This window comes from Sinocyclocheilus rhinocerous, unplaced genomic scaffold, assembly GCF_001515625.1.
Source record: "Sinocyclocheilus rhinocerous isolate Xijiao unplaced genomic scaffold, SAMN03320098_v1.1 scaffold1724, whole genome shotgun sequence".
Classification (NCBI taxonomy): Eukaryota; Metazoa; Chordata; class Actinopteri; order Cypriniformes; family Cyprinidae; genus Sinocyclocheilus; species Sinocyclocheilus rhinocerous.
The window spans coordinates 1,625,042-1,639,091 of NW_015626034.1; the positions used below are offsets into that span (position 1 = coordinate 1,625,042).

General features: G+C 36.6%; 1 protein-coding gene across 1 annotated transcript in view; it reads left to right on the forward strand.

Annotated features, from left to right (window-relative positions):
* Positions 1 to 11,489, forward strand: part of LOC107708988 (coiled-coil domain-containing protein 39-like) — a 13,455-nt gene extending 1,966 nt beyond the window's left edge. Inside the window, 17 exon segments of the mRNA XM_016513382.1 lie at positions 465 to 557; positions 675 to 803; positions 980 to 1,051; positions 1,054 to 1,173; positions 1,582 to 1,685; positions 2,224 to 2,356; positions 3,243 to 3,437; positions 3,555 to 3,719; positions 4,216 to 4,353; positions 4,661 to 4,869; positions 7,109 to 7,232; positions 7,674 to 7,833; positions 9,313 to 9,419; positions 9,706 to 9,846; positions 10,134 to 10,313; positions 11,001 to 11,092; positions 11,264 to 11,489. Of these exon segments, the coding sequence (XP_016368868.1) occupies positions 465 to 557; positions 675 to 803; positions 980 to 1,051; positions 1,054 to 1,173; positions 1,582 to 1,685; positions 2,224 to 2,356; positions 3,243 to 3,437; positions 3,555 to 3,719; positions 4,216 to 4,353; positions 4,661 to 4,869; positions 7,109 to 7,232; positions 7,674 to 7,833; positions 9,313 to 9,419; positions 9,706 to 9,846; positions 10,134 to 10,313; positions 11,001 to 11,092; positions 11,264 to 11,429 (2,328 nt within the window). The 3' untranslated portion in view covers positions 11,430 to 11,489.
* The last annotated feature ends 2,561 nt before the right edge of the window (positions 11,490 to 14,050 follow it).

Genomic DNA, 14,050 nt, shown 5'->3' on the forward strand with positions numbered 1-14,050 from the left:
TTTATTTTATTTTATTTTATTTTTATTTTATTTATTTTATTATTTTATTTATTTTTATATATATATATATTTATTTTATTTTTTATTTTATTATATTTTTGCATGAGATTCACTCACTTGTATGGCACATATTTGACAAATTTTAATATTTTTTTAAAATAAAGTAGTATGCTGTTAAGTTTATAGTTAACAGTGTGTATGTCTGAACTAACATAATTGGCTGGTTGCATAAACGGCTTAGACTAGTCTTAAAAATTTAGTTATCTACTTTGTTTTCTTAAAGACTGGTCATAACGTTTCGTAAAGACATTTACAAAACGGTAGATTGGCCCAATTTGAATCATTAAAATAATACTAATTACCTCTTGGCTAACTGCTAGTTGGTCAAACTAGTTCTTAAGACACATTCTTAACAGTCTTGGCTACGTTTATGCAACTGGCCCAATGTCTGCCTTTCGAAACAGGAGTTGACGCTGAACATTGGGAAGTTGACTCTTGAAGCCAACCAGAAGAGAAAAAACTTGGACAGTGAAGTCACTGAGACTGTTACAGAACAGGTAATAGATGTTTTTCTTGCTCCCTCACATTTTTCCGTTGTGACTAGGACATTTTTATGATTTGATCATGCCATCATTCTTATAGACTAGCAAATGCACTTGTATTTTGGGATGCAGATTGCTCTTGACAAGACAGCCGAGAGCTTTCGTCAGGCTCACATTGAGAGACAAGAGATGATCAGCCAGTGGGAGAACACCATTGAACAAATGAGAAAAAGAGACCAGGAGATACAGCAGTGTGCCATGGTAACCTGAAGATGGCACTCTTTTAACACAAAGACATGAATGAATCCACAGTGTTTCTTTAGATGAAAACATACAGTGCAACTTTTGTAATGAGAAACATAAAAAATCTCAATATCTACGGTTTAATTCAGAAAATGGTTTATTCAACTTTGAATGTCAATCACTTGATCTTCTAGTTGCAGGCAGAGGTGAACCAAGTGATTAGAGAGAAGAAAGATATGCTCAAGGAGAGGAAGGACTTCATTGAGCTCGCGAGATAGAGAACAATAAGGAGCTGGAGAGGAATATAAGCACGGCTGAACGTCAGGCGCTACGACTCAGGCAGCAGCTCCAGGAAGAGGAGAGGAACCAAAGCTGTCTGCAGGATGAGGTGGGTCTACCAAAGCTTACCAACACCGCAGCTCATTTCCTAAAATGTGGATCCATGTTTCCACGCTCCACTGTCCTCAAGCTTATGACCCAGAAACCGATCACAATGTCTATCACGATGAAAGGCGTATCAATTGTCAAAACACACTGTGAGTTGGATTGAGTACCATCATATTATCAAGGCTGTTTTGGTACCATGACCAAATTTCATTTTTTTGTTCTTCAAAGACCTTAGGGAACCTTGCAAATACCATAGCAGATGAATATGGTTATTATGGTTATTATAAAAGTACCATGGTTTTATCATATTATACCAGTAGTGTACCATGTTATAGTACATCTATATGTTATAGTACATATTAATACATCAGTTTTTCTAAACTAATCAAATGTGGTGTTTTGCTCTCAGGTGGAAGTGCTGAAGGGAACTTTAGACCGAACAGCCACAGATGTGGAGACCACCAGATCTCAGTTAACCAGCATGAAAAAGGACATTCAGAACAAAATAGCAAAGTAATGCTTTCTCTTTTCTCAGACAGCTACTCAGTCCAGCAGTCACTTTTTGACTTGTTTTTCCTCAGTTCTGAAAGGAGTGAATTTATTTCCTTATGAAATTAACTCTTCATGAAACCAATACTCAGGAACTCACACAAAACAGACGCCATGCAATAAAACAATAAAACTTATCTGGAGAAGAAATCTTCAAAGAGAGCAAACAACACCTCTCTCCTCGCCCATTTACGACCCCCTTCTCCCCCTGTCCGCTCTGCCTCTCCCTCTTTTCCCCCAAAAGGTTTCACTCAAAGTTCATTAAGAATATGCATATCCCACATATCATGTATCTTGTGAACCTGTTGTTTTTCCCCTTCATGTTTAGTGTCATTTTAAAGGTCTTTGTGCGATTGGTAAATAAACCTTCGACCAGGCCGCTGGATTCCGCTTTTTGGGCTGGCGGGTGGGTCCTTACAGTTCTTTCACTCACGTCAAATAGGAAAGTCAATCAGGAGAATAGAACAAACAGAACAAAAATATATGCAGTTCTTTTTTGTAGAGTTGAAGAGGCAAAGCTGCATAACTCTGCTCTGCAGGAGAAGCTGCGGTTGGTGATGGAGGCGGTGCTGGATGGTGAAGAACAAGCAGCACAGATGGAGCAACTGCGTAAAGAACAGGAACAGAACATCAAAGTGAGTTTCACTCCTTTGACTCCTTTTAACTCTTCAGCAATTCACTGCCAATCTGGGCATCATTTTGTTCTGCATTGAATAGCCATATGGCTCATAAATAAAAGGAGGTTGCTCCCTCCCCCCCTCTCTCTGTTTTCATAAATGTTACTATATTGTGTACCATGTATTGACCATTCAGTACCGTTCAGTGTCCAGGAGAAGAATTATGCAGTATATTATTATTATTATTTTATTATATAGATTATAGTTTTCATTCATATTTTGAATTAGCTTTCATTTTCACATTTTCAGTTTTCATTTCAATTTGAGTCATTATGTTATATTTTCTATTTTGTAATTTTTATTAGGTTTAGGTTTAATTTATTTTTATCACAATGTTATTTTTTGTTTATTTTTGTTTTTATTTATTTCCAGTTAGTAGTTTTAGTTCAAGTTTACTTGAACTCATTTTAGTTAGTTAACTTGCCAAAGCAACATTTCTAATTTTCATTTAGTTGAGATATTTCATGTCATATTTCAGCTTCATTTTAATTAAATATTTTAATAGTTTTAGTTTTAATGACCAATAATAACCTTCATGCAAAGTTTTGGAAAAAATACAACACACAATCCACTGTTGCAGTCCATAACCCATGAACCATTTTTTGTCATTAAATAAAACACTAAAAACTAAAATCAATCATTTAAAATTCTACAAATGAATTTAGGCATCACAACATTATAATGTACAGTATGAAAAATGGATATTCGTTTACAGGTTTGCTAAAGATTACATTTACTAGTGACATTTTGAGTACAGTACATTTGACAGCAAATGTAATCTAAATTTAAAAATAGAATTATTACATTTGTAATCAAAGTTTTTTGTTACTGTTTGTGTGTGCAGGAGATCGATGCTCAGCTGCTCCGGCAGAGAGAGCTCATGTTCAGAAAGAGTCAGGAGCTGCAGGGAATGCGTGATAAAGAGAAGAACATCACGGCTGAGGTCTGCGCCACCCGGGCCGCTATCTCCAACCTGGACAGTAGTCTCAGCAAACTGGACCAGAACCTGCTCAAACAGCAGATGATCGTCTCCAACCAGGCAAGAGAACCATGTCTCTGTCAACAAATAGTTATTATCATCCAGTTAACACAAACTGGATGGTTGCTTTCTAGAAGTTGACAGATGACTCGAGTGTTGTTCTTTTGTTTGGTCTAGGACTTTCAGATCCAGATGCTGGAGAGAAAGACTTTACACTTGCAGGGGAAGGTGAACACAGAGGAGAAGGAAGCTCTGGAGAAGAGGGCCTCTGATCTGGAAGAAGCTCTAGAGGAGAAGAATAGGACAGCCGCCACCCTCACCACACAGCTGAAGAAACTCCAGGTGCGAGTGTGCACTGCACTATTTACGTGTATATACACACACCCTACCGTTTAAGAGTTTTAGATCAGTAATGTTACTAAAGTTTTCTATTTCAGATAAATGCTTTTGAACGTTCTATTCTTCAAAGAATCCTAAAAAAAAAACGTTTTAACACTGGTAATAATAATAATAATAAATGTTTGAGCAGCAAATCAGCATATTAGAATGATTTCTGAAAGATCATGTGACACTGAAGCCTTGGGTAATGATGCTGAAAATTAAATTTTGCCAAAACAGGAATAAATTGCATTTTAAAATATATTCAAACAGAAATCAGTTATTTTAAATTGTGAAAATATTTGACAATATTGCTGTATTTTGGATCAAATAAATGGAGCCTTGGTGAGCATAAGATACTTTTTTTAAAAGCATTAAAAATCTTACCAATCTAAAACTTTTGAACAGTGAGTAGTGTATATATAATTTTCTTCTTTTTTTTGATTTTTTGATTTCTCAGGATGATATCCGTTGCGTTAGGAAAGACACAGAAAAGATCGGAACAGAAAAAAGAGAACTGACCACCAAGATCCATGAGCTGGAACTCTTCATTGACAACTCTGAGAAAGATCAGAAGAAACTCAGGCTCAAAAAACAGGTGAATAACTTGATTGAACCTGGAAGAATCAGACAGAATTCTTCAGCAAAAGCCACAGAACTTTGCAAAACTCATGTCTGTTGAAGTATTTTGGTAAAATTGATAATGCCTTTAATTATCAGTTTCTCAATAAACAGAATTTATATTCCACACAATCTCCCCCACCATCAGAACACCTAATAAAATGTCAAATATATTTTTCATCTATTGCAGATAACGTAATCTAGCAAAAGCATTTTATAAATAGGGGAGAACAACAAAACAGATTTGTGTCCGTTTCACACGTGTGTACATCTCCTCCCTTCAGGACAGCATGGTGGAGAAAGGTCTCCTGAAGCTGGAGGTGCAGCGGCTGAGAGATCTGCTGTATGACCGATCAGATGGAGTGCTGAGCCTGGAGAAGAGCCGTCTGCAGCTGCAAACGGCCATGAAAGAGAGAGAGGAGGAGATCCATGTGCACAGAGAGATGCTCGCTAAACAGATCAAGCTCACTGAACAGGAAAGACAAGGGCTCAGGTAAAACACTACTGACTAAAGAGCTCAATAGCCAGTGGAGTTTTAAAATGATTTAAATGTCTGGTGTGGCTTTGAAAGCTAGGTTTATACTAAAATGAATATATAAATAAAATTGAAATAAATTAATACCATGATTTATGACTTAATTTATTTTTATTAAATTTTTAAGTGTTCATATTGTAATTGTGTACAGTGCGTGCATAATTATTAGGCACGTTGATATTCCAAGCACATTTTACCCATTCCAAATCTTAATAACTACTATTCATTTTGTATTTAAGCAATTTATAAGTGATATATAATTGTTTATTAGGGTTGTGACGGTGAGGAAATTTTCCCACCGGTTAATCGACGTGTGACAACACCGGTAATACCGGTATCACCGCGGGGGCAGGGCGTTCCCTCTTTTCCTCGCTTTCCTTCGCTTTTAAATAGCTTGTAAAAGTGGTGTGCCCATGTATCACCGTCAACACCGTCTATCGCGGCAAGCCTATTGTCTATGAAGGCTGTATTCAGGTGTGCATCATTTTTAGGTATCAGGTAAAATGAGCCAAAAAAGAGATTTAAAGGGTTAGTTCACCCAAAAATGAAAATTAGGCTGCGTTTTACTCACCCCTGATGCATCCTAGGTGTATATGACTTTCTTCTTTCAGACGAATCCAGTCGGAGTTATATTAAAAATTTTCTTTGATCTTTCAAGCTCTATCGTTGCACTCAGCGGGTGTTGCATTGCTTCAGTTCAAAAGACGTGAAATAAAAAGCACCTTTCCATAAAAAAAAAGTGTCTCACACGGCTCCGGGAGGTGAACAAAGGTTTTATTTCACATCTTTTGGACTGAAGCAATGCAACACCCACTGAGTGCAACGATAGAGCTTGAAAGATCAAAGACAATTTTTTTTATAACTCCCACTGGATTCGTCTGAAAGAAGAAAGTCATATACACCTAGGATGCATCGGGGGTGAGTAAAACGCAGCCTAATTTTCATTTTTGGGTGAACTAACCCTTTAACTCTTAAAAGTATTAAATGCCCATGAGAAGGATGCAATACTAATGCAATACTAGAATTTGCAAAGTTAAGGCATGACCATTGGACACCAAAATGCTCATTGTCAGCGCGGTCAGAAAAACAGGTGGAGAAGAAAAGACATGTTAACTGCAAAAGAATTAGGAATTAAGGTGAAAAATTAGGTGTAAAACCATCAGGAACCATTTAGTGTCCAACGCCAACATTTTCCAGAACTGCAACCTACCTGGAGTCTCCAGAAGTACAAGGTGTCAGGTTCTCAGAGTCTTTGCTTGGGTAAAAGCAAAGGCCACAGCCATATCACACTGCAGCCCAAGACTGGATGCCCACTGAAGCTAAGCAGGGTTGAGCCTGGTCTGTACCTGGATGGGAGACCTCCTGGGAAAACTAGGTTGCTGCTGGAAGAGGTGTTAGAGGTGTAAAACCATCAGGAACCATTTAGTGTCCAACGCCAACATTTTCCAGAACTGCAACCTACCTGGAGTCTCCAGAAGTACAAGGTGTCAGGTTCTCAGAGTCTTTGCTTGGGTAAAAGCAAAGGCCACAGCCATATCAGACTGCAGCCCAAGACTGGTTGCCCACTGAAGCTAAGCAGGGTTGAGCCTGGTCTGTACCTGGATGGGAGACCTCCTGGGAAAACTGAAAAATTAGCATTCCAATGGTCATGCCTTAACTTTGCATCCTTCTCATGGGCATTTAATAATAAGTTAAATCAATTTTTTTGACTCATTTTATCTGATACCTAATAATTATGCACACCTGAATATAAGATTTTTTTCCGTTCCAGCCTTCATGGACAATTATACAGGTGCATCTCAATAAATTAGAATGTCGTGGAAAAGATAAATAATTAAATACAAAATTAATAATAGTTATTAAGATTGATGTGGTTTGGAATTGGTAAAATGTGCTTGGAAAAAAAATATGATCAGAATATCAACGTGCCTAATAATTATGCGCGCACTGTAATTTGTAAGTGCTCTATAAATTATATATTTTATCATTATGTTATTATATCATTGCTCTTTTGTTGATTTTGATTGCTTCCATTGTCCTCATTTGTAAGTCGCTTTGGATAAAAGCATCTGCTAAATGTAATATTTTCTTTTTATAAAACCAGAAAAAAAGTAGAAGATCTGCACTGATTTCATGTCATATTTAATTCTTGCATTGATTTTTTCTACACTCTGTTGGTTGTGACAAATGCCCTCAGTGCTGCGGTGAATGAGACACTGTTCAAAATTGACAAGATGAGGAAGAGGTATGAGATCCTAACTGTTTCTTTGGCTGCACCAGAGGGAGACGAGGAGAAATCCCAGGCCTACTTCATTATAAGGGTATCATACCTCTGTATTTTATTCTGCCAATTAGATGCACGGAGCTACATCATGTACAAGGTAGAATTAGAGTAAAATAATTAATATTGCTTCATGCATCAGATTCCTATATAAAAAAGGCTTAGATCTGTAATCAGTAAAATGTGATGGCATGCTTAGTGAAGTGTACATCACTGTTTTTATTAGAATGATTTCTGAAGGATCATGTGACACTGAAGACTGGAGCAATGATGCTGAAAATTCAGAAAACACAAGAAAACGTTACATTTTAAAGTATATTAAAATGTAAAATGGTTAAAATGAATAAATCTAAAACAAAGAAGTCCAGCTTGGGTCTTTGAATTCATAGCTTTTCTACCTCATGACTTTTTCATATCAGAATGAACATTACCACTCCAGACATCTCAATATCTAATAAATCCTGGACTACTTTTCCTGAAGGCAGCTCAAGAGAAAGAAGAACTCCAGCGGCAAGGGGATGATTTGTACGGCAAAATCCGCAAGACAGAGAAAGAGATCCATGCATTGGAGAACACCCTGCAGGTCGTCAACAACTGCAATACAACCTATCGCAAAGCCCTGACCAAAGTCACAGAGTCCAGTAAGTACATTCACATCATTCACCTTATATATTTCCATATTTCCATGTTATACAAATAAGTGTTAAAAAGAGATGCTTTACCAACAAAAGAGGAGGTTCAACCAATAAACAAAAACTCTGGTAAATAGTAAAAAGGTGCAACACTCACTCTTAAAGAATTACAACTTTTTTTGGTTAAATAACATGGGATGTTTCAGCCATAGTCAAGGCCTTCTCTGTGTTTATTAAGTCAGTCTCAAACACCATAACTCATTGTCAGCTTCTTACAACATTCTTCATCACTAATGTCACCACTTTCCCACAATGCACTGATGTGTGATTCTAATGTTAAAGTGGTCTGGTAAACTTATCTGTGAAGCATGAGGAAACAGATATGCTTGAGCAACACTGATATTAATTGACATGTGTCACGCACGATTATGTTCTGTTTAGTTTCTAGGGTATGGATTTCATTGTCTGTGTCTTTGCTCGAGTTTGCATTCATTTGTTACCATGGTTTCTTATTAGTTTCACACCTGTTCCTTGGTTCATTGATTATCATTCCTCAGTTTATTATATGCTGCGTTCCAGACAACTCGAAATTTGGATTTTCCCACCTCCTACTTGGAAATAACGTCTGGAACGCCGCTTGAAGTCGGACATCTGTCCTGTGAGCTCGGGGCAGATTGATCAACCCAACCTCTGCGAGACGCGTCATTTGATGTCACTTCTTCCTACGAGCATAGTGTGGAGTCAAACTTTAAAACATTAGACATTATGTGTATAAAATGATACCTTAATTTTTAGCTGTTTTGCAAAACGAACGGCAGCATTTTGTAATTTTTTTCTGTTTTTGCAATAATTGACACAAAATGCTCTCGTTGTGTCATTGCGACTATAGAACTCCCTGAGGTTGGAAGTGGGACATTTAAACTCGGTTGTTCCCTTTTCCGACCTTGTCTGGAACACAGCAGAAGATCTCAGTTTCTCTGTTCATTGTTCCATGTTAACGTTTATGGTTACTGTGTAGTGGTTCTAATTTTTGGTTTTCAGAAACCCTTTCTCTCTCTCTCTTTTTTTTTATTTTTATTTTTTTAAAGTTTCCACATCAATACACACCTGGAATACCAACTATTTGTCTTTCACTGTATTTGGTCTATCGAGTTATTGTATTACAAAGTTTCTCAATAAATTCTGACCATGCCTTAATGCCAGCATTTTTGATCATATTCACAATTCCATCAATGGCAGGGAACGAGTTAAAGTCTCTTAGAAATAGTTCATTCTCATTCTTGGTTCTAAACTACATGCAGTCGTGACAACTTGTTTTCAGATGAAATATATTTAGCTTAAGACATACCTCTACGCAAATGTCACTTGTTTGCGATATATACACTGTGCAGGTTTTTATTTAACATATAAACAATATCTGGAATTTTGCAATGTATGTAATCACATAGAATTTCATTGTAAACTGAGAAGTGCTCCGTCTCACTGTAGGTCCTGCGCACCAGGAGAAACTGAAGCTGGAGGAGCAGAGACGAGCAGCCGAGGAGAAATACAAATACAAGAAACGGCAAATCCGAGAACTGCAGGAGGACATCGAAGTAAATATTTCTATGACATAATCATTCCACCAGACAGACAGTGTAAAACACTGTTCTTTCACTTATTTATGTTACTGGGTGAAATAAGAGTTAAAAACAATGTTTGAAAACATCATTCACAACAGGTCAAACAGGTTTCTGCGAACCTGCCCTATGAAAAGTGAGGTTTCTTAAGGTTAATTAGCTAGGTCAGGTTCAGTAATAAATAATATTTTGATGTGCATTAAAACCAATTAAATTAGATGATAGTACATAAAGCATGTTTTTGTTGTTCCACATATTTCAGAGCATGTCCCGCACATTGGAGGGTCTTCTTCAAGAGGAAGCAGTCCAGAATGAGAGCGTTGAGAGGACTCAAGCCCATGTGCTCTCTCTCAACAAAGACATCCTCTCTCAGGAGGAGAAACTCAATAGAGCCAGCAAACAGGTCTGACCGCCCTCACATATCCTGCGGTTTTCCTGCTTTATCTTTTCAGATTCATCATCAAATATTTTTTTCAATAAGTATTGAATTTAGCTTTAAAAAAAAGTTAACGAAAGACTGTTAAATGGAAGGTTCCATTGTCACAACATGCCCACTACTTAAAAAAGTGTGACAACTCTATATAAATATGGCTCTCTCACAGTATGCCCAGTAATAACTGATTATACCCATATTGTTGTGATTATCTGTTATAAGTTTTGAGCACCTAAACTATTGTTCTTATCTCGCAGTGTGCCAAATATACTAGGGAAATTCGGTCTGCTAAAAACACCAATGAGAAGACCTTTGAGGAACGTGAGATAGAGCTACGAGAACTTAGAGACTTAAATAAAAGCGTAAATAAGATGCTCCTGGAAAGCATGGAGGAGAATCCTGACCTGTCATCTGCATTGCAGATACGTTTTATGCAGGTACAGCACGACATAGGAACAATTACCCTTCATTATTGATAAGCAACATGTAGCATTGTAAAAACAACAAATTGGTAGAAAGTAGAAGCAATGATAAGTTAATTGCACTTTTCAAATGTAAATGGTAAAAATGTAACAGTAAGAAATTAAATGATTATTTATTTTGAAGAAATTAATAGTTTGATTCGGCAAAGCATGCATTCAACTGATCAAAAAGAACAGGAAGAGATTTATAATATTTCTGTTTCAAATAAATGCTGAATTCCTGAATTCCACAAAATATTAATTAGCACATCTGTTTTCAACATTGATAACAATAAAAATGTTTCTTGATCACCAAAACAGCATATTAGAATGATTTCTGAAAGATCATGTGACATTGAAGACTGGAGCAATGCTGCTGAAAATTCAGCTTTACCATTACAGGAATTACATTTTAAAATATATTAAAAGAGAAAACATTTATTTTAAATTCAAATTCAATTTTATTTTATTTTAGATCAAAGGCTGCCTTGGTAAGCATAAGGGACACTAAAACAATCTTACCTACTTTTAAACAGTTTTACATGTTTACAGTGGTGTCAGCTATCAGATGAATTCCTGTTGCTTTAATAATTACTAGCTTTTCATAGAAATGAGGTTACTTATTAACTCTAATGGTTAATGTCCTTATTTTCCTCTTTTAAGGCTGGTCTGTCGCTGCCCTCTCCCGCTTCCACTCCATCCAGCCGTCTGAGCTCAAAGATCAACTCAGCCCGCAGTTCTGCTTCACTCCATCGGTATTCACATAATCATGCTTTTATCCACAAACTATTACGATTTATAACCCACATATGCATCTGCTCCTATTACAGCATAATTATCCAGTCATGTGTGACAGCTTAAACCAGACAAATAGGCATGACATGAAAGTCCTGATTGTTGTCTTATGTGCCCCACATACACATTAGACCCTTAAATCCATCAGCCAGCAGCAGTCCCAGAAGCCAATCTGTCATGTCCCCCGCAGTGAAGACAGTGGACCTGGGGTTGGGCCTCTCCGTCACGTCCCCGCAAGGATCTCGGCCACCCAGCACTGGCAGCAGCAGCAGGAGCAGCAAGTGCAAAAGCCCTTAGACAGAACCAGATGCCAGTCTCTTTGAAGACCAGGGAAGTCATTATGTCTAATTATACCACTACCACCATTCTTCTTATTCCAGTTACAACTCAGTGTTTAATTACTTCAGTGTTTCTTTAAAACGGCTTTCGTTGTTTAAAATTCACTTTTATGTTTTCATTTCCTAGAAATGAGTTTCAAGGAGAAGTACAACTTTTAGACTTTACTGTAAACACACATTATTTGATTATTGGCATTTTTCATGAAAACTCGTTTGTTTGGAAGTACAGATGCAGGTTTCATTTGACCACTTACTTTGATTGATTGTGTTACATGGCAGCAACAAGAAAGAAACAATAAAACCCTACATTCATGAAATGCTTTGGCCCGTGCTCAATCAAAGGTATCAGGTGAACACACAAAAAAAATCAGAATAACTTCCGTCTTCCGCCCATTGTGTTTGTGCTGTCAATGCTGGGGTGTGTTCAGTCTCATTATTCATGGAAACCCATGAGACACAGTTCAATCAACGCCCTCAGACAGCCTAGAAACCTGAAGAGCCACTGAACGCTTATTCAGACACGTTCCTCCTAAAGGATCAGAAACATGGAGAAAGTTTGCGTCCTGTTTGTTGGATTTCTGTGTTTTTCTGTGGGACAATCAAGCACTACTGGTGAGTAGACTGACTTCTGCTCAAACTTAATTAATCTTAAATTATTATTCCGGTTGAGGCTGAGGCTGAACATTTTGCTGTGTTATAAAGTAGCTATACTAAGTCTTTACTCTGATTCAATTTACGATATAATGGATTAAATGATAAAATGCTGAAATATTGACTTTTTCATTTACATCATTTGCATATGCACTCACAAACCCGGTTTCTGTTTGTTTAATGTTACTTTACAGTTGATCCTACAACAACAGAAACAACATCAACTCCACCAACAGACTACTGGACAATGACTTCTGCACCATCAACTCAGCAGCCTGGTACAATATCATATTTTGCTGGTTGCTATAGTTGGTATAACATCACAAATGAATATTAGTCAGCCTACAGCTATGGAATCAGACATGAACTTGCTAGAGTGATCTTTAGTGTTGTTCCAAAATGTATGACTTACTTAAGGAATGCAAAGAAAAAAAATATGATGAAAGATTAAGTGTTTTTGTCCTTACAATGAAAGTCAAAGTCATCCTAAACAACATTGGACCCCAATGACTGTTTAATCAGTGTTATTTTAGTATCATTGAGATATTATTCTAGTAGTTGGTGTGTGTGTGTGTGTGTGTGTGTGTGTGTGTGTACTTGTTTATGCTACATTCTGGGGACCAAATGTCCCCACAAGGATAGTAAAACCTGAAATTTTTGACATTGTGAGAACCGGCCTGCAGTCCCCATGAGGGAAAAAAATCATTAAAAATAGTAAATAATGTTTATCTGAAAGTGTGACAATGCAAACAGGTTTTCTGTAAGGGGTAGGTTTAGGGTTAGGGGATAGAAAATATTGTTTGGTCAGTATAAAAGTAATATAAGTCTATGGAAAGTCCCCACAATTCACAAAAACAAACATTGTGTGTGTGTGTGTGTGTGTGCGCGCATGTGTCATTTTTATTAGTTTTTGATGTTTTAAAATATGTCTATAGTTTTTATACATTTTTATTTCAGTTTTAGTTTAAGTTCATCTAGTTAAACTAAATGAAAATGAGAAATGTTGCCTTGGAAACTAACTGAAATAAAATATAGTTCTTTATATTTTATTTCAATTAACATTTATTTAATTATTTATTTAGTAATTAGATTTTATGGTTTCCGTTTTAGTCAGCTGTAACCCTGTTTGAAAGAAAGTCAAACATATTTGAGAGTTCCATGAGATTCCATGAGAGTTAGTAAATTATGATAGAACGATCATTTTTGGGGGTGAAATGTAGCTTTATAGTAATTTTGAGATTAGATTTGGTTTTAATATAACATTCTTTTCTCATAGGCCCTTCAGTAATTACTGGCTTGAGAATAAATGTCAAATCTCTGGTTGATCTGTCCAGTAACTCACCTGAGATGGAGCTACTTGTGCGTCAGGTATAAATTCTTTAGTCTTTTTTTTCCACCTTCCTAAAAGTGTATCTTATTATATGTAAAGTATGTACACTGTCACATTAACGAAATTTCACAAGCAAAAAAGGTTGATTGTCTGTTGTCACTAGTGTAGCAATGTATGAAGCACCATTTACACAGAAGTTCAAACCAAGTAGCTTTCTGCTGGTCAGCTCTTGTGACAAACTTTAACCCAATGAAAAATTAGCATGAGAAAATATTTCACCCTAACTTGAAATTCCTGATCATGCAGATTCCTAGTGAAATGACTTGATTTTGACTGTGAAAATTCGCCAATTTCGTAAGATTCGCCAAAGATTCGTAACCAAATCTTATGCTTAAATTGTTTGAATGTAGTTGCATTCGATTAAAAAAAAAAAGCTAAAAAAAAAAAAAAACTAAGGGGTTTTTATTTTAAACCTTGCTCAACTTTAAACACAGCACACCTGCTGGACACCTGTGGAAACTTGAGGAGATATATTCACAGAAATCACTAAAACACCAGCTATTAAGTGGCTCATATAATATTTCGTATTTGTTTTACTG